Source organism: Centruroides vittatus, unplaced genomic scaffold (assembly GCF_030686945.1).
Source record: "Centruroides vittatus isolate TY-2023 unplaced genomic scaffold, ASM3068694v2 contig_717, whole genome shotgun sequence".
NCBI lineage: Eukaryota > Metazoa > Arthropoda > Arachnida > Scorpiones > Buthidae > Centruroides > Centruroides vittatus.
In genome coordinates, this window is record NW_027122456.1 from 3,582,085 (window position 1) to 3,603,706 (window position 21,622).

General features: G+C 30.0%; 1 protein-coding gene across 1 annotated transcript in view; it reads left to right on the plus strand.

Annotated features, from left to right (window-relative positions):
- The window catches only part of LOC136980699 (heterogeneous nuclear ribonucleoprotein L-like), a 79,319-nt gene extending 65,659 nt beyond the window's left edge, over window positions 1–13,660 (plus strand). Inside the window, exons 9-14 of the mRNA XM_067276886.1 lie at window positions 1,085–1,286; window positions 2,187–2,308; window positions 3,395–3,599; window positions 9,617–9,674; window positions 9,900–10,001; window positions 12,548–13,660. Coding sequence (XP_067132987.1) covers window positions 1,085–1,286; window positions 2,187–2,308; window positions 3,395–3,599; window positions 9,617–9,674; window positions 9,900–10,001; window positions 12,548–12,606 — 748 coding nt within the window. The 3' untranslated portion in view covers window positions 12,607–13,660. The remainder of the gene's footprint in view (window positions 1–1,084; window positions 1,287–2,186; window positions 2,309–3,394; window positions 3,600–9,616; window positions 9,675–9,899; window positions 10,002–12,547) is intronic.
- The last annotated feature ends 7,962 nt before the right edge of the window (window positions 13,661–21,622 follow it).

Below are 21,622 nucleotides of genomic sequence, written 5' to 3' on the forward strand. Positions count from 1 at the left end.
TAAATACTTTTTTATTACATTAATTATAGACTTATTTATTGCTAATATTGTAATTTATTCATAAAACATTCATGAAAATAAAAAGTTTGAGTAAAGAAGTTATGTTTGTGATGAGGAATGTTCTTCCTCATTTGACATCTTTTGTTTCTTTGTGAAGAAGTCATCTAACGTCGTTTGCCTTTTCCTGTTTTGTTCAGCAAGCAGTTGTCGATAGCAAGACATCGCATCCATGACACTTCGTCTTGCCTTTGAACTTCTATCAAAATTGAAATCATTTTGTATAAACTGATCCATTATTTCTGTTATAGTGGCTAAACTTTTTTTTAGAAAATTTGTTGAAAGTTTCTTTTGTTCCTCATTTTCAGAAACGCTAATTTTGTCATCTTCATGCACTTGTTGTTCTACTAATTCTTTAAGATCGTCATTGGAAAAACTTTCTCCAGTTGTAACTTGCAATAATTCTTCAATATCCTGTGCATTTATATTATCCAACCCTGTTTCATTAGCTAGCTTGACAATTTTGTCGACATCAACAATGGATTCTCTTGTGTCAACATCCTTGCTTAGCTCCAGCCATACATTCTTCCATCCTTCTTTCAAACATTTCTAGGCCACCTCATTCCAGGAAAGATTGATGTTGTCTACAGCATCCATGATATTATAGTTTTTCCAAAAATCTTTAATGGATTGTTTATCTGCTCCATCTGTTTTATCAATCAGTTGTCGGAATGTCGGCCGCAGATAATACGCTTTAAAGTTTGATATTATGCCTTGATCCCAACGCTGCGTGCGATCTTGGGGAATTCCAATACTACCGCGTAATACCGAAACAGCGTTAAGCGGGTTCTTACTGTACTAAGATGCATTAAATTATAAATTTAAAAAAAATTTAATTTTATGTTTAGTTATTGTTTAAATGAAATAAACTACAATCAAACAATCAATCTATTTTGTTATTATTGAAATATAAAAAAGTAGGAATCACAAAAATGATTTCATAAAATTTATCAAAAATGTTGATGTAAAAAGAAAAATGTGTTCAGTGAAATAATTTTTGTAAAATATTCACACAATTTATTTATAGATATGAAAGTGACATGTATGATGGTCGTAACGAAGGTCCACCACCTGGAGCACGAGGCCCATTATATGGTCCTGGTCCTTCTCCTGGAGGACCAGGTGGTCCACAGCAAGGTTCTGTTGTCATGATTTATGGTCTAGCTCCTGATAAAATGAATGCTGATAGACTTTTTAATCTTTTTTGCTTGTATGGCAATGTTGTTCGTGTAAGTATTCCATGAAAATTTATTGTTTATGTAAATTTTAATTAATAAATTTAAAATAGAAAGTTTTACAGACTAGTTTTTCTATAAAAGTGTAAAGTTTTCAGGTAAAAACACTCAATTACTAATACAATAAAGCTGAATTGGTCTCACTCACTGACATGAAATATTTGAAGAGAAAAATGAAATGATACAATTGAAAATGGATATCATGTATATTACCAGAAGAATCTGAAATTGCAAAATAGTAAAATATTTTGTATTTTGAGATATCCAAACTTGATCCTTATTGAATTCCACAATATCCAAAACAGTTAAGTAGGTGCTGTCTGGCTATCTTTAATACCCAAAAAGTCATTATAAATTTTTACAGATGATTTTTGGTTAAAATTGAAAGTCACTTGCAATTTTGCTTGTGGTATTTTAGCATCTCACTTCTGGAATTTTCGGTTTATATTATCTTGAATATATTTTTAAACAATTATATTTCAATGAATAATTATCGGTAAAAAAAATTTTATCAAACATAATGCAGATGTATTAAAAAATGTTATTTGTTTTCTTCTTGAATATACCAGATACACAAAATATTTGTTGTATGTAAATTTTGAATTAACCCTATTTCTCAATCTATTCTTGTTTATATGTTAAGTGATTAATATTAAAATTTAAAATATTCATAATTTTAGTTTTGAAAGATATTTCATTTCTTAAAAATTAAAACAACAAAAATTAAATATTTTATAAATAAATTATATTTTATGAATATATTTATTATTGATAAAAGTTGTTAAAAAAGTAGGGACATTTTGAAATTAAAATAATGTTACAATATATGATGATCAGAATTAATATAATAATTCATTGAAGAAATCTTAAATACAATATATTATATTTAAATAGGTAAAATTCTTGAAAAGTAAAGAAGGTTGTGCAATGATTCAAATGGGTGACCCGTTATCTGTGGAAAGAACTATTGCAAATTTGAACAGTGTAACATTTTTTGGATCCAAAATACAGTTGGGGTAAGCATTATGATTCTTTTATTTTGTTATTATGAGTTCTTTAAATGGTGTAATTATTATTATTGTTGTTTTTTTATTTTTTTTTAATATTAAGATACATTTTTATGACGTGTTTATGCAAACACATTATTGTTTGCTAATAATGATGCCCTACACAAATAGAAATATATAATTGTACAGAATATTTGTTTGACAATAGTTTGCTTGATCGTTACACTAGTAATTTAAAAAGTCATATATTCAAATAATCAGATTCAATCGGATAATATGCAAAATATTACATTAACTTAGTTGTTATTGTAACTTTCTATTCATTATAATATGATGATGATATTTTAAATTTCAAATTAGTTTTTGCCAAGAATATATTTCTTGCACAAAATGAAATGATGCAGTGAAAAGGGGATTTTGAGTATATTATTAAAAACATTTGAAATCTGAAAACATGTAAAATGATTTTAGATACTGTAATTTTTATATTAACCCCATTGAAAGTTTCACTCTTTATTCTTGACAGTTTTTATTGGTGGAACATGCATTTCTATGACAACCACATTCAAATTCAAATTTTTTCTTTAAAACAATCTGTTAAAGTTTAATTGTTAAGTGATAAAACTTTTAAAATTCTATATCCATTTCCAATACAATACTGGATACTTCTACTTGTTTTTATAGAGATTTGTTATAAATTACAGCAAAGTCATATAAAACATTGCATAGGACTAGGATGGTCCTTCAAAGGCAGTCAGAATAGTCTCTCAAGCATTTTTGTGTGGGTAAATATTGATTTTCAACTTGGTTTTTTTGCTTATGAAGTAGAAATGAATTGTGTCTACAGAAACAGTTACCAACTTGTCATCTTGTACTTGTCAAAGATAGAAACATTTTTAACTAAATATGTTTGTTTTTATCAATGTATGATGAGAAATGGACAAAAAGCCAATATTTAAGATTTGTCGACTACCATACTATCCTTTTAAAGCAATTTTATTAATTTTTAATAAATGAAAATCATAACTCAAATTGGTTAAGAATTATGGTATTTTTCCAGGTTTTTATTATAATAAAATATTTATATATTTTTAGTTATTCTAAGCAAGCTTTCTTGAATGATGTTCAGCAACCATTTAGTCTTCCTGATGGAACTCCATCCTTTAAAGATTTTATGGGAAATCGTAACAATCGTTTCACCAATCCAGAATCAGCTGGCAAGAATAGAATCCAACCACCATCAAAAATTCTTCACTTTTTCAATGCCCCTTACGGAATAAAAGAAGATGAGCTAAAAAAAGTAAATATACAGAAATATATTTATTAAGAGTTCTTAAAAAATATAAATAAATAAATAAATATATTAATAATTAAATCATAAGTAATTTTGTCTAGAAGGTAGACATTAGGCACTATCTCCTGATAAATTTTATAACTATAAATAAATAAAATATTTAATTTAGAAAGTCTTGGGGGGAAAAAATTGGTCCAGAGCAAGACACAAGTCTGCATCTCCTGCTTATTGTGCAGATGTGTTGCCAGTTTGCTGTCCACATCTCTGTCCAATCTTTGTCTCTAGAACTATTTAATTTGTGTGTATTTATTAAATTTATCAAGAAGTGGTGCCTAATGCTTGCTTCTAGGCAAAACTACTTGAGATTTACATATTAAAATAATAGCCCTATTCTGGTCCAATATAATCTGGAAGATTATTTGGCTTTAATTGAAAATCATATTATTGAATGTTTATTTTGAATTATGAATTATTGGGTTGAATCGAAAGTTTGTTCGGTTTCTAGAAAGAAATAAAATATACTATTTTGAAATAAATAACCTTTAATCCACAATGTATTTATCATTCTGTTTGATAACTTTATGCCACCTGGTGGGTAGTTTCATAATTCCATTGTAGAATTTGGGTGGGTTTCTGAATAATTTCTTCAAATTATCAATGTGATTTCTGATACCTTCTAAAGATTGAAATTTTATGCCATTTAAATTATTCTGCAATGAACAAAAAAGATGATAGTCTGAGGGAGCAATATCTGGAGAAAATATGCAGGGTGACTCAAAACATTCCAGTTAAAGTCTAGAAGTTTTTGGCACTTGTTTAATGATATGTGCGGTCTTGCTTCAAGTTCTGGATGTTTTTGACGCACTGCAGCCTTTAGTTCATCCAGTTGGAGACAATATTTATTGGAATTAATTGTTTGGTTGTTGGGTAAAAGCTTGTAATAAAGAACCCCTTCCCAGTCCCACCAAACTGACTGAAATCATTACTTTTCTGGAATCAAACCAGCTTTAGGTTGTGGCACTGGAGGACCACCTGGCTAACTCCGAGATCTCTTGCATTGAACCCAATATATAAATTATGTTTTAAATTCAGGACATGATATTGCCTATGAGGTATAATGTCAAATTTTACTGATAATGTTTTTGAGTTTTTGGAGGATTTAGTATTATAATTTTGTTAGTGATATAAATTAGTTCATTGTTTTCTTTCAAATTGATTAGTGGCAAGCTAAATTACTTAAATATAACCACAATCATTTTAATCACAATCTAAATGTTATTTTGTTTTTAAAAACAAACACAGCTAAAACTGAGTTAAATTTGATATAAATTATTTTTTAACACTACCATTTAGAGTGTGATTAAAATTAAATTTTAAGGTTACACACCAAGATAGTGTCATGTGATTAATGTGCAAAACTCAGCCTGTAGTATGTCTCAGACAAGAATATAAGTTGTAGTCCAGTTATATGACAGACAATGCTACCAGAGTGCTTTAAAATTGCTACTCCAGTATCTTATAAAAGGACTTGCAGAGTCTCACCATGTTTAGTGTTCAATGTACCTGTTTGAAGGTCATTGATTGTGTCATACATGCAATCCTGGCATTCATATTATGCACAGCTGACAGAATTTGAGAAGGAAGCAGGATGTTTGTTTTACTGCTTTGCTTGTGATCTGGCCATTTTCATCTGATTTTAAGAAGTTTTGAGGATTATGGATACATGGACATAAATGTCTGTCCATTTCAGACAGGCCACCAGAAGAAATGATTGTCTGATCATGAGACTAGCATAAATTAAACAACTAATGTCATCATTGTCCACAGTTCAGAGACAGATGGAAGCCTTGCTACAAAATCCTGTCATTTCCTGTTTCACTGGCAGGTGACTAGCCCAGGCAAATTTGCATACACAACAATTAGCTATCCTGCCATTAATTAACATCCTAGCATAATCAACTTCAGTTATGTCGTGATGGAGAAACATGAACTTCTACTGTGTCAACTTCGAATATTGTAGTGTATGGTACCTGTACTTGACCATATCACTGCATGTATGTGGGCAAAGGAGATCCTACAAGGGACTAAAGATTACTTGAAATTGTGCCACTGTTGAACAGAAAGAAAATCTTCAGTCAAAATGAGAATCTCAATTTCAAAGCAGAACTAAGAGAAGATAATGTTCAAATCATGAATACTATCAAAACAAATATTTCTTTTCTTTACAAGATAGCATGTACTAACATTCATATAAGGTAATTACTTGCATTTACCTTTTGTCAAAAACTTTAACATTTCATTTAGTCATTTCCATGAAGAATTATAGAAGAATACTTATTTTTTATTTGACAATAGTGTTCAAAATCTTAGTAGATTATAAGAATGGAAAAAATCATTAAAACTTGCATGATGTTTTAATTATTATAAATATTCTTCCAAAAAAAGTTAAAATATGAAAGTTAAAGTATAAATAATAAAATATATTTTATCTCTGTATTAAATTTGGTCTGTTTTTATCATTCTTATATATTTTAACCATTTTCTTTTTCTGTAATTTAAAAGCTATTTAGACTATCTGAAGCTAGTCTAGATATGAGGAAACGATGTCTATTCTAGTGTTAAACTATGCAACATTTCATTCTGTTAGAAATGAAATCAATAATAATTACACTAAATTAAAACAATCAATCCAATATCAAATCTTTTTGTTTAAAACAAAAGGCTGTTTATAACATATATATAAAATAAATACTCAGTTTCCAACTAGTAAACATCTGTACATACAGTCAGGGCTTAAAGTGACTCACTTTTTTAGCTTTTTTTTCATAGCTCCTCTCTTTTTTAGCTTTTTCTGAGAAAAACTCACTTTTTTTAGCTTTTTTCACTTCCCGTGTGAATTTTTTTTCCCATAAATGCATTCAGGAGAGAAATAGTGACCAGCACGCACCCATACACCTTATGGACTGTGCATGACATGATAAGGCACTGTCGTATACACATGTAGTGTGCATGTATATAGACTAACAAAACGAAGAGCTTCCCAAAGCTTGATATTCTGCACATGCTGTAGGAATTTGCATGTGGGTTCTCCTTGCTTGTATTCTTCTGAAATATCGATCTCCGCGGCACTTCAATACAATCACACTGCATTAAGACATAAGTACACTTTTACTTTGGCGTTAAAAATGATTTTTATGCGGCATTATTTTTAGCATTTGTATTTATTTAAGTGCAGTGGACAAAAGAAAGAAATAGATTTTATTTAATACTAACAGTAGAAACTCATGTTTTTACTTCTACTGGAGTTTAGGCTTTTATTTCAACCTCAACCACTTAGTTATGAAAAGTGGGGAGATGGGCAACACGTGATCGCATACCAGACTTTTTACAAGTATCTTTACCTCGAAAGTTTTATATTTTTTCTCAATTTTAATTATTATTAATTAACTTCTTTTGGCGGATTCTTATATATTTGTATTATCTGAAGTTGCAGATATAAATGCGTAAAACTTTATTTAAAAAATTGTTTTTCTTATATTTTAAAATTCAAAAATAAATTAAATATTATCAGAAATGCTAAACTGTGTGTTTTACAATATCATTGCGAACAGATATAGCCAATTATTTTATAAACATATTTATTATTTTAATTTTTATAAATTATTTAATTTTATGCAACATGATCAATTACTGTGGCACGTTAATTAATATGGAGGCAAGACTCAATTCAATTACTTTTTCATTTTAGACGTTAATTACAGTGTTATTTTAATGTAATTTTATACATAATGTATGTTTATTATGATTAATAAATCTATATAGGAATAATAAAACAAAGCGATTATAAAAATAAAAAGTGTGCGTTGCGTCTCAATCATTTGTAAGCGAAATTTTATGAGTTTTAATTTTTTAAAAATGAGATTTTTATTTATAATTTCTGTAATTTGATCTATAAATGCAAAAAACTAAACTTATCAAATATCAACTCTCTATAAATAATTTCATCATTTACTTATTGACATCAGATTTGTTAAATTTCTTGGGATTGTATTATTTTTCAACTTCAGGGTAGTAGAAAGCTTTATATATTTTCTCCCATGAAAGTAACAGATTCTGCCAGTTCCCTACTATGAAGGACAACAAACTGCTAAACATTTAATTACATTGTTTTCGTAAACTCTCTTCTCTGTCAGTTGTGGGTCAAATGACTAACAAATTGTTTTATTGTATTCAGGGGAATAGATTTGGAGACTAGTATTACCAGTAATGAATTCTGTAATTTTATTTTTAATCATTTAAAAAATATTGATAAAATTACCAAATAAATGTTTGAGTCACAATTACTAGTGGTATTGCTACATAATGAACATGCAACCCACTGATTCTGCCAGAAGTTATTTTTTCTTCTTTAATTACATTTTTTTTATAAAGAAATCAAAAAATGTACCTTGAAATAAATGGCATTTGAAATTTGGCATATTATATGGAAACACATTCTGGTAGTTATGTTACTATTCCATTTGCTTTGCTGTGTAACAGTGGGAATTCCGTACGGGGCACATGAAAACTTAATGCAGACTTGTTCTGGCTTAATGCAGTCTTACTGGTCACTTTTCTGGAGTATAAACTTGGCCTAACCATTTTCATATTTAATCTTATCAGTCCACTTAATAATCAATCTAATATCATATGCAATGTTATTGATACAAAATGTGTCTGTTTTTTTCAATAACGCCTGTTTTAGTTCACTTTAACACTATTAGCTTTTTTTCAGTGTGAACTCTCTTTTCTTACTTTTTTCATTGCCATAACTGCTTTAAGCCCTGTACAATGAACAAAACCAATATATTAAAAAAAATTGAGTCCAAACAATTAGTTACACATGCTAATGGCATGATACTATTAATTGGTAAATGTAATACTGTAAGGGGAATGTAAACAGTCTATATAATAACAACTGGTTAATTTATGTTTAACTATAATTCAGATTTTCATTATTAGTACCTCAATGAATGAATGTAACTTTCAGTCTGAATTATTATTTTAATTTCAATTCATTAATAATGCTAATGTGAATTAATAAGTAAATAAAATTAATAGTAAGATTAAAATCAATTTTATATGAAATTTCAATACTCTAAATTTTTCTTATTGTAGAATATGGTTACTACCTGAATGTGTCCATGAATGTTTGCTAATAAAATATTATTATTAGTTGTGCATTTACAATGCAACTTTTGTCTGAAAAAGGCTCAAAAAAATTTTCCTATCTTATATGTGAAGTTGCAATCTCTCATAGACTAATGAATTTTCCAAATGACCTTCAGTTACATAGGCTACAGGTAATGTGTGCCTGATTCAACTCTAACAATAACATCTCTATTCAAAACATGATGTTATTTTTGCTATGGCTAACAGCTTCTGCATGTATTTGTGCAGAATATTTTAACGTAAATGATTTTTTTAAACTCTTTTTTCCTAATAAATAAAAGCATGCTCTAATTTTATTGTTTTTTATAACTAGAGTTCATACAACAATTTGGGGTCAATTAGCAAAGATATGGGACAGCTTAAATACACCAAATACTGTTTTCAAAATTATTTTGTACTGAATTGATGGTGCATCTTACATGCCATAAATTATGGTAGTTAAAATAAAACATTGGTTTGAGGTGCAATATGCCTAAAAAGTATTCTTATATTGTTTTATGGTATGTACTTATATGCACAATAACTGATTAGAATATATATACATATATAATATTATGTAGGATTGTATATTACCATTGGGAACTCTTCATTATCTCCATTATTTTTATGTTTGACTTAGGATGGAAGTCCCAGAATGGAACTCCATCATAAGTTGAGGACTACCTGTGGTGTATTATCATAATTTTTTTGAAATTCAAGCAGAATTTATATTGATGGGTGTAAAAAAATTCGGTTTTTATCTTGAAATTTTATTATTGAATTTGTAACATCAATATAGTTAATATTTAACCAAATGCATTAATTTTTTCTAGGTTTTTGAAGAGGCTGAAGTGAAGCCACCTGTATCAATTAAAATGTTTCCATCAAAAAGTAAGTTTTAATTAAATTGAAATAATAGTTGTTACTTATGATTTATTAATAAATTCAAAATTTTGAAAATACATTAAGGTATTTTTTAATTTAAAATTTATTTATGTTAAACTTGTAATCTTTAGAATATTAGAGGATTTTTAATTGTTGGAATTTTGTGATAAAAAAAGTTTCTATAAATAAAACTGAAGTTCTTAATTTTTTAATTTCTTATTTAAATTATAGCTGAAAGAAGTTCTTCTGGATTACTTGAATTTGAAAAACTGTCTGAAGCTCTGGAGGCTTTAGTGATGTGTAATCACACACCAATTTCGAACCAGGGTAAGGGTAAGCATTATATTATTAGTATACTACACTGAAAATAAACATTTATATAATTTTCTGTAAAATTATTTTAACTATGCATTATTTATAATTAATAATGTAGTTGTAAGATTTTCAAGTACAGGTATCTCTCATATAACATGGTAGTTGTGTTTCAAAAAAATGCTGTGTTTTGTGAATCCATGCTATTTGAAACAAAGGAGTAACACAAAACATAGGGTTATGTTCCAGAAGTTAGCAAAAGTATACTATTCTTTTTTGTTACTAAGAGAAATATGTTTATTAAAGCAGTTGATAATTTATTTTCGATCAATAATTAACTAACAATCAAAATTAAAAGATACCATTATATTTTGTTCATCATTTTATGAATGCTTGCTTTCCTACAGTTAAAAAAAAAGTTTAATAGCAGATATCTAAAAATGTTTAAATAAACTTTACTAAATACAAATATTAATCTACAACAAGCAATTATTTATTGTAACATTGTCACAGTGCCAGGCTGCAATTTTTAATCATATTTTTAATTTATTTAATTTAAAATATATGTTCTCCACCTCAAATTAGTAGTGGCTTGCCCCTGTACATCATACTTTTCTTTGAACAATAAAATCAATCACCTATCTAAACTTTTAGGGAAAAATTTTTTAATTGAAATAACATTACTTCTGGTCTATACCAGAAGTTCTTATATAGTTAATTAGGGCCTCCTGCTCCTAAGGTTTCCATATCTAGTCTCATTTTTAACTCTGTTCTTGAGATTAAGTGGATGGACAACAGTGGGAATTTATAGATCTAAAATTTTTTCAAATTGCAGCCCAATAACAAAACACAATGGGTGTTAAAGGCTAAAATCTGAAAGAAATGGTGACAACACTTGGTTGATAGGAAAGTTAGTACAATTTTTTTCTTCCTTGTCCTATCAGTTTTCACTAAAGAAAATCTGATGAAAGGTGCAAAACAAATTGAAAATTTTAATAAACTAAAATTTGTGGGCAAATTTGAGACAACACACATGTTTGCTTGAATAAAAAGAAAATTGAACAACAGAATTTACACTTAAAAATTGTGAAATTTTGTATGGAGGATTGCCCAAACTCTGTTAGATTGAAACTGGAAGTCATGTTCAGGGATATCCCAATTTTCAAACCATGTTGTAAAAGTACTGTGTTGTCCAACGGATATCTGTATTTATAGATTTGCTGTTTCTGGGAAGTTTAAAATTTTCCATACCTAGAAATTTGATGTTTCCCATTCTACAATGAGAAACAGTAGATTAAAAAAATTTCAAAGTCTCTGTATGTACAAAAGCATTTTTCAGCTACATTAAAAATGTCTATTAAACCACTTTTTAAGATTTGAGTCTAAATCAGGGCTTCTTAAACTATAATCCCATAAAGAATCACATAGCAAAATTTGGCTTCACAAAATCTTTCAGCAACTGTTTGTGAAGGGTGTCACTTTAACCTGAAATGTTTGTCAGATTCTTCAGTACTGGTTATCAAAAATACAAAAACCATTTTGATTTAAAATATTTTATTAAAATTAAAAATCACATTGTGGATACATAATAGGGAAAGAAAGCATTTTTACACTTTTTCTTGTTAATCTGTTACTACTATTCAATTAAATGTGTTTCCCTATTCAGTCTCATTTTACTACTATTACTTTTTTCAAACTTTGCATTGTACATGCCATCATGTGAGGTAATGTTAGCAAAATTTTTGCTTTTATCTAAATATGATAGTTTAATTATTAAAAATAAAAGTTTTAGTAAAATTATCTTAACATCATTTATTAGCATTTTACTATAAAATATGTATTGTATACACTTGAGTTATAAATTGTTACTGCAGATTGTGTCTTGAACTTTTGAATTCACAAGAATTAAATTCTGAAATCAGTAAAACAAAAATTTTCTTGAGAATTGGGAGAGATTTTAAATTCTTGAGAATATTGAGATTTAAATAAATTGATTATTTATAAAAGACAATTAGAAAAAATGATGCAGAAGAAACTATAAAAAATAGGACTTACATATAAATGCAATAAATGTTAAATCAATTATGCTCTAATAAAATGGCAATTTTGTTTATTGTGCAAACTAAAGAAATCTAATAAACAAATCTAATAAATTGTTGAATACAAATACATGGCTATGCATTTTGTATTCAACAATTTGTTAGAGTTGCCAAAACACATTTTGAATACAGCTTTTCTTTAGTTTGCACAATAAGCAAAATTGCCATTTTATTAGAGCATAATTGATTTAATATTTATTGAATTTATATGTAACTGTGATTTAACATACCATATATAAATCTTAAAATGTAAATATATCATTCTAAAAGAAATTGTCTGCCAGAAAAGCACTTTTGTTCAAAGATTAACATAAAATTTTATTTTAAATGCTAAATCAATGAGTGGAAAATTTAATTTTCAGAAAACAGTGTAGCTGTTGAAGTAATGCAAGATAGTTTTATTAATATTTTAATTTATTGTTGATAATATAGGTGTATTGTGTTATTCACTTAATGTGTAACTTTCAGGTGGAAAATTCCCATATATTTTGAAGCTATGCTTTTCATTCTCAACTCCTCGTTTTTGAAGATTTGGAAGATATTTTAAAATATTTTGTTCACGAAATGAATCCAGTGTTTTCTTTAAAGATCTAAAGAAATTAGGAAGTATTTTCAGATCTTCATATATCACTATTGTGCATATTAATATTTTATGTCTATCAATGTGTCTTCATCTTTTAACTTGTAGAAAATTATTTGTGTTTTCTACATGAGATCAGTTTTGAAGATTTACCATTTATCTACATTTCCAGGATCTGTAGATACATTAAATGCATTGTGAACATGTTTAAGACAACACATACCTTTGTATTAGTGTAGTTTTTAATATAAATTAATATAAAGAAATTAAAAAAAATTTATATAAAAATGGGTTCTTGAATTTATATAAAGATCTCTAACAATAGAGAAATTTTTATGTCATTCTGAAAATTTTCACTTAATCACATTACATAGTATAATAAAATCATATAAAATATTAAACGAATAGTCATTCTGTATGAAGTTGACAAATTTTAATTGTAAAAAAATTCATTTTGATTTAAATATGCCAATTTTTCATTTGTGACTAAAACGCATGCATTATTTCGAATCTAAAACTGATGAAAACTTATTTTAATCAGATCAGCATTAATTGTTGTTTTCTGTGTGGATTTTTGATTTATTACAAATTTGTTTATATGTAACTGAGAATTATTATGTGAGATGCTCCAAAGACAAATTAGGAGCTGCTCTTTCTCAGTTAAATTTCATTAATACATAATTTCAAAGAGTTTTTCTATTATTAAAGTATAAACTGGACATTTTTTAAAAAGTTTATCAATTGAATTTCATTGTTAGGAAATTTTCCAATAAACTCAAATTACTAATATTTCTATTGGGAACTTTTTAAAGTTTTACATTTAATTTTATTTAAGCTACATTCTTACAGCCAACCAGTCTGTCTTTTGTATCTTGTTTTACTGTCAATTTCTATTTACATTTTCATCCATTCGACATTATGTTGTTTTAAGCCATCGACTATTCTCTGTACAGTAGTGAAATGGAATGTATGATCATTGTTAAATAAAATGTCATTCTTTATCTAGTCTTTCACTATATTTACACATTAGATTTTAAAAACATCATTTCTGTTCTTTATAAAGATTTTATTCAACAAATGTTTTAAATTGGAGGTTCCCAACCTGTGCTTCACGGCCACTCAAGGAAAATAAAATAAATGAAAATTGAATGAAAGTAAAGAATAAGAATCAAAATAAAACTATAAATTACATTTTGAACGGAAATTTGCCAAGTTGAATTTCGCGCCTTCTCTAACAAATGACTCTTGGTCATTCTGATGCCACCCACTAGCTCCAAAATTATTGTAACTGAGGGAAGCGCTGGGCTTTCGCGTGCCGCATTTTAATGGCCCTGGAACTGAATATTCGAGTGATTTCTTGGAACTACATATTCGAGAAGTTACTCGCTCATTCTCGACCCTTCGAGAATTCCTGGATCCACTCGAAACTTAATTCCATATAAATAGAGGCCTGCTAGTCGATTTGGAGTCACTTTATAGTGAATTCCCAATAGTTATAACATTGTGGATTATTAGAGAGGTTGAGGCGCATGTATTCAGCTCAAAACGTGAACGACGGCGAGCGCCACCATCTGGCAATTCTATACGGTCGATAATGGCGTTCGCTTCGTCTAGAATGGCGAGTGGAAGATCGGTTTAAACTTTAAATTTTAATCGACTTTCGAGAGAAACCATTCCGAACTGAAAGGTAAATCGTCTGATTTTTTTCAAGAGGAAATGCAACGAACTTTTCAGGCGCAGATGCTTGATGATTTTAAATGGGTACTGAATACATTCAGTACCCATTTAAAATCATCAAGCATCTTCTCTTTAATTGTAGGAAAATAACGTTCAAGTAAGTCTTTTAAAACTTTGACATGCGCCTGAAAAGTTCGTTTGATCCCATAGGGGCTTATATGAATACGAGGTTCTCGTAGATTTGTAATGTCAGCGAACGAAAAAATCTCGGTTCAAAACCAGAGTCTACGGAGTTTTGACTGCATTTACAAGACGAATTCAAAATCTTGTCTGGGAAAGCAAAATTAGCTGCCTTTCTCGAACTGGCCGAAAAACTACAGAAACCGTTTAAATGCAGAAGCAGACATTCGCCTGCAATTATCATCAGTTGAACCTAAAGTAACAAAACTAAAAAATGCAACCACAAGTGTCTCATTAAACGTTTATACGTTGTCTTATGTTGTCTCAATTTAGGCCTACTTCTAGACCTACATAACACTACTACTAAACACCATTAACTTGTAAGACAGCGTAGGCGTAAGGGGCTCCATCAAAGAAATTGATTCTAAAAAGGGCTCCGCGAGTCAAAAAGGTTGGGAACCTAAGTTTTAAACAATTCTGAAAAATCTTTTCCTGTAAGTTAAGTGTCATTCAGAGAATAACCTTGAAAATATGAAGACAATTGTCACGATTCGTTAGAGTATTACATTCGGCCACTATTATTACCGCCAGGAAACCGTACTCTTTCCATCACGAGACTAAGAAGCTTGACAAAAATTGAACGAACTGAGAAAATTGTTTTAAATGCAAGAGTCTAAACCAGAGTTTCTCAACAGAGTCTATTTGATCCCTTACGGGTTGATAAAACTGTAAATATAAAAAATAATACATTTTTTGCTCTCAAATAGGTACAGGGAAAATGCCTTTTAAAAATTATGTAGGAGACTTGCATATATATTTATATACAATAATGAAGGAGGTTAATGGGGAAAAATTTTCTTAAAAGAGATGTATCGATACATGATAAAGGTTGGAAACGCCTGGCCTAAACATACCTAAGGTTATAAGGAAATCCTAATTATGATAAAATAATAGGAATTTAAAGGTAAGCTAAGTTTTAACTTTATATATTAGTACTTTTGATATAAAATGTGTAATTAATAGAAAAATGTTTATCAGAAGTTACAATAAACTACATTTTATTAGGAATGAAGAAGAAATTTGATACGAATGGCAGTAATTAAATCACTTGACGAAAATTATCGAGCATGCTGCGGGAATTGTATAAAATTATATGTATATATTAATAATATACAGTATACTGCCGTAAATAGAAATCACGACACCAAGAAGAAATTATACTAGATGGACGAAAATTACACATAATAATTATCTTCCTCAGAGATTCCCAACATTTTTATCACGGAACCCTTTTCACCTTAATAAAAAAATGTTGGAATCCCGTAGATATTATTAAAATATTGTTTATAAAGCTAAATAGCTTGAGCACGTGTATAGTCTCGGATCGAGTCCTCGTATCATTATACAAGGACTCAATCCGTGACTAGAGTAATTACATCTCATCCCAAATCTGCATTGCATATTCATACGTCATTGGACTCAACGAATTTTATTGTGGAACCCCAAGTTTTTATTGGCGGAACCCTACAGTTTCGCGGAACACAAGTTGGGGACCCCTAATCTACATGATTGATTGCTTTGATGAGAGTTTCGAGTATAACACAAAATGCGCAATCAGCACCGCATGAAAGTTGAATGTCATCCATTTCAATACCCGCTGTAGTCATTACCATGTTGAACGCTGGATACCACGTGCATGTATTCGATTGTTGAAGTCTCGGATGGCATTCCACGCCGCTGCACTTGAAGTGTCAGATTGACAATGCTTGCTGGTTGTGGATCAGCCTGTATCCGTCATCCAAACATGTCCCAGGCATATCCGTACCGTACTATATTGGCGAAAGATCTGATCATGCCGGCGAGGATAACACATTTACAACTTAAAGAGCATGTTCGTATGGGAATAGCGTAATCCTGTTGAAACAGACTTCCCTAAATATTTATTCGTGAACAGTAGAATAACGTGTTCGATCACTATTCTGATGTAAACTGCTGTCATGATGATCAGAATAGTTAAAGTTGCTCTACTTAAAGGCTCTGGAACGCGTTCTAAGGCTTCAAATCTCGTATAATGAAATTTGAACAGGTATTTCAAACAATGCGCTTGCCGTTCATTGGAAAAAGTACAAAAATTGCCTACAGTGCCACAAATTGCAATATTTGTACCGATGTTCAATGTGTCCTCCATTGTCAATAATGTTTTCCATTTGCAAAACGTTTACAATGGAGGACACAATGAATATTTGTAACGTTGTTCTGTAATATGTATTGTTATAGCGTCGTCTATTGACAATTTTTATACTATTTTTTCAATAAACTCCGAGCTCTCATGGTTTGAATTTCCTGTTCAAACTTCACCCTATTTATTTGGTGTCTTAGAACGCGCTCTAGAGACCTCTAAGTACAACTTCATTTTAACAACCTTGTATTTTGAAGTAATCTTCACAGAGATTACGTCGAATTTAATGATAATTGACTTTATGTTCCATTCCTGTACATAAATAGTTCACCAGATAAAAAAACACGATATAATAATTAAATCAAACGCTGTTTTTGTATATGTTACAGTAAAAACCAGTTTTTTAGTGAAAACGCGTTTTAACTAGTTGAAACTAGTTTTTACTGAATGTCATTGTTATAACCCGTATTGTCTAGTTAAAACTAATTTTAGCTACAGAAATATGTTTGGGGGAAATAAATAAAGTGATGATTGGGATTAAAACATTTGTATTATTTAATACGATATTTATTGAAAATATTGGTCACACATCTGTGTTATTAACATTAATTAACCCTTTGTCCCCGAAGGCACCGATCGATTGGTACCCTGACTTTTTAAGCAAAACTTCGAGAGTATCGATTCATCGTTACTTTGGTAAATATCGATTTTTGTAAAATTTATTAACAACAGATATAATCTCGTTCGATATGAAGCGAATAAAGTATAATAATTCATTATATTAGTTGATAGCAATCTAAAATTTTGATTTCAAACAAATGTTTGATATAACGTGCGATAATTTCACAGCGAATAAACATACATGCATAAGTGTTACATCGAATTGTACAAAACAATATTCTACGTCTTTCTGGCTCAGTGCTAGCAAACAACTATGTAACTGGATAATGTTAATTTTCACAAAATGTTACAAATTATCAAGTTTGTGTCAGTTCTGATATATATTATTATTTTTTTTCTTATAAATTTTTCTAATAAAATGCGTTGAAAAATATCGTATTTAAAACTAAAGATATTAGTAAATGTAAGTGATTTTTTTTCATATAATGATAATTTGATTTTTGGTGAACTTTTAAAATAATATCGCCTGACTGACCTATATTGTCTTAGGAGGATCGCAAAATAAACGTAAACAAGATGTCGGGGGAAAAGGGTTAAAGTGATACGAAATTCATCATACACTATAGCAGGCATGTCAAACTCATATGATATTGCGGGCCACATGATCTATTTTGTATAAGTCGGGGGCCGCACGTTTTCAATGTTCAAAAAATTAATAAAATACGGTTTTTAGAATGATTATATTATGTATTTATTAGACTCAATGTATTGTATATTATACGTACTGTACATAGACATTTTATATTTCATATTATTTTTTAAACTTAAACTATAAATATTTTATATTTTTTATAAAAAACAAAAATAAAAGTTATAATAAAAAATAAACAAAATTACAGTTTAATATTACTTTTTAGAAGATATTTGACAACGTTTTCCACAAAGCGAGTCATAAAAATTTGGTTGAATATATTGAGCTGATGCAATTTTTAAAACTGATGATAAATGTTGATCGGTTAACCTCGACCTTTCTGAATTTTTATTTTTCATTAAAGAAAATAGTTACTCGCATAAATAAGTGCTTCCGAACATAGCCAGTATACGGGTAACAAACGATAACATTTTAGGAAACCGATCTACAGATAAATATGTATAAAAATCTGGAATTCCAACATCCATGTATTTTTGCTTCAGCAAATTATCACATTGGATTTCAATTAATTCCATTTGTAAGTTTTCATCAACAGTTTCAATATCGATAGATAGAGGCGAAGTAAAAAGACTAAATTGTAATTCACAGCTTTTAAAATCAGAAAATCTTCGATCGAATTCCGTTTCTAACAATTTAATTTGGTGAGCATATTCTGTAAATTTTAATTTAGGTGATTTAGGCAATAGATATTGACAGCTTTCAAAGTGAGACAAGTTTTCTTTTACTATTTGTTTTCGCGAAAGTGATCATTTTTGTTTGAAGGCGTTAATATTATCAAATAGCGTTGTAACAACATGATTTTTGCCTCGAAGCTTAAGATTAAGTTGATTAAGATGACTCGTAATATCAACCGAGAAAGCCAGATCCTTTATCCATTGTCCATCTTTTAATTCAGCACACTCATAATTTTTTGTTTCCAAGAAAATTATGATTTCGTCCAGCAATGTGAAGAATCGTTTTAGCACTTTATGACTCGAAAGCCAACGAACTTCCGTATAATATGGTAGATCGGTGTATTCACATTCAATATCTTCCAGAAATGAAGCAAATTGACGATTATTAAGTCCACGTGCTTGAATACAATTTACAATTTTGGTGACTATTTTTAAAACATGTCCGATATTTAAAACTTTGGAGCGCAGTACTTGCTGGTGAATAATACAATGAAAATGTTCAAAATTATTATTACCATGCTGTTTGCACGTTTCCTTTAATCTTGCAACAACTCCTTTAGTAATACCGGTCGTGGTAGGTGCACCATCAGTGACGGCCGGATGGCCGAGCGGTAAAGGTGGCAGCCTACCGCTCTGGGGGACCCGGGATCGAATCCGAACGGGTCGAATAATCCCCAGGAATTTTTCGGGGGGTGGTCCGTTCGGATATGTCGGGCCCCGTCCCTCACCACCCGGTCGCCCCATTGTGGGCCTGGCCGAACCCATAATGGGCCTACTAAAAAAAAAGAGGCCCTCTTAGTGCCCACAGGGCGGAAAGAGTTAAAAAAAAAAAAAAAAAAAAAAAAGGTGCACCATCAGTTTCGAGACAAACCAACTTTTCCAATGGTAACTTATACTTCTTCAAAACTTCCATAAGTGCATCAAAAATATCAGCTCCAGTGGTTGTATTATGCGTAGGAATGATTTCCAAAAGTTCTTCATTTATTTTTAAATTAACATCGCATCCGCGAAACGAATACACTTTGTTGTTTTTGAAGGAGTGATTTCAATTCCGACAATTTGTCTTCACGAAGTTTTGCAACGTATTGGTCAGTTTCTTTTATGATTTCTGTCATAGTGCCTTTTAAGATTATATTCCTTAGGAACTGAAATAGCGTTTTTACGTATCAAGCACAATATTTTATTCTTGTTTTGGACACAAAAATATTGCAATTCCCATTTTTCTTGAAAATTACGATGTTCCTCTTCAATTGACCTTTTCTTACTCATTGTTCTTGAAGTTAATCAAATTTAAAATACCTCTTTTCAAATTAAACAAAACGTTTATGACAACTATTTGACGTTACATGAACTTACAAGGTTTACGAGATTTACAAATCACAAAAATTACAACGTTTACAAAGTAGATTCACACAAACAGTCAAAGTTCCAAAAGTCACTATTCCTGAACAGATCCGTCGAAAAGACACCTTGCGACGTATAGTTCGGATACAGTTACTCGGAACACTCCTCCCGTCACTCGTCACGGCAAAAGTAGACGAAACACAAACATCCGCCTTGAAGTTCCAGCAAAAACTTGACTTTTGCGCCAAAACCTTTTCTTTTATACGGATTGTAGCAATCGCTGATGGACCAATCAGCGCGTAGCAGTCTTTTACGACGTCCGCTCTCGTACGATGTTCGCCGGCCAATCATCGTTCGTAGATTCAAAGCCGCGGCCGTTATCCAACCGTCTTTCGTAGCGTCGACCAATTTGAATTGGTTGGACGAAATACGGAACGAACAAACACAAAAAGGGCGGGAATCGTACAGTTCAAAAAAGTTCAAACTTTCCAACTTCAAGCGTCAAAGCTTGATATTTAAAAATTTTTAAAAAGTCTCGGCGGGCCGCAACCCATGTGTCGGAGGGCCGCATGCGGCCCACGGGCCGCGTGTTTGACATGCCTGCACTATAGGAACGTGTTAGCTGAATGACCTTGGTCGAAACAATTTTTACTAAGCCATTTTGTTAAAACCTGTTTTGTCTAGTTAAAACTAGTTTTAACTCAAATTCATTTTTGACTAGCAGTAAATTCTAGTTTTAACAATGACATCCAGTAAAAACTAGTTTCAACTAGTTAAAACGCGTTTTCACTAAAAACGGGTTTTTACTGTAACATATACGAGTATATTCTTATCATTGAAACGGTCAAGAGATGAAGGAAGTTATGATTCATTTCTACACTTATGAAACAAGTTAAATCTTGACGAATATAATTTTACTGTATTTTTTTAATTTAATAGTTTTAAATATGTGATAAACGTGCGGCTGAAGTAAAAATTTTAAACATGCAAGAACAAAACAATTGTTCTGTGTAATGAATTTCAGAATAGTTTATTTTGTAGTGAACTATAATTTGTTACAAATTTATATAAGTATCCCATAGACTATAGTAAAAAGATAAAAGTTTATATTTAGAGTTTCGTACACCGATTGTAAATTTTAAAAAATGCATAAAAATCTCCTTTTAATAGGTCAACGCCTGTATATTGTTTCCGCTCTACGTTCATTAATTAATGAAGCCCCCTTCGCTTTACTACTATAGAATAAATCCAAATTTTAATGTTTAAATCCTATAATTTTTTAAATGGAATTGTCAAAGAATTCCAGCTCTTTCGAGATTAACACGTGTAGATTACCAAAATATTCGTTATATCAAAGTACAGGCGTACGATAGAGAGACTAAATCTCTCTTGCAAGGTCAAAGGTAATTTTGAAAATACGGGCTCTTATTTTGCATAGCAAAACGTGTGAAAGTTTTTGAAAATAAAAGAAATTAGAATATCTAAGAAATATTTAATCACGCTTTTCTAGGGACAGATAGATAGGGCATGTGTCTTATCTCGAGTGGGGTCGGACTTAATGACGATTTTACTCGTT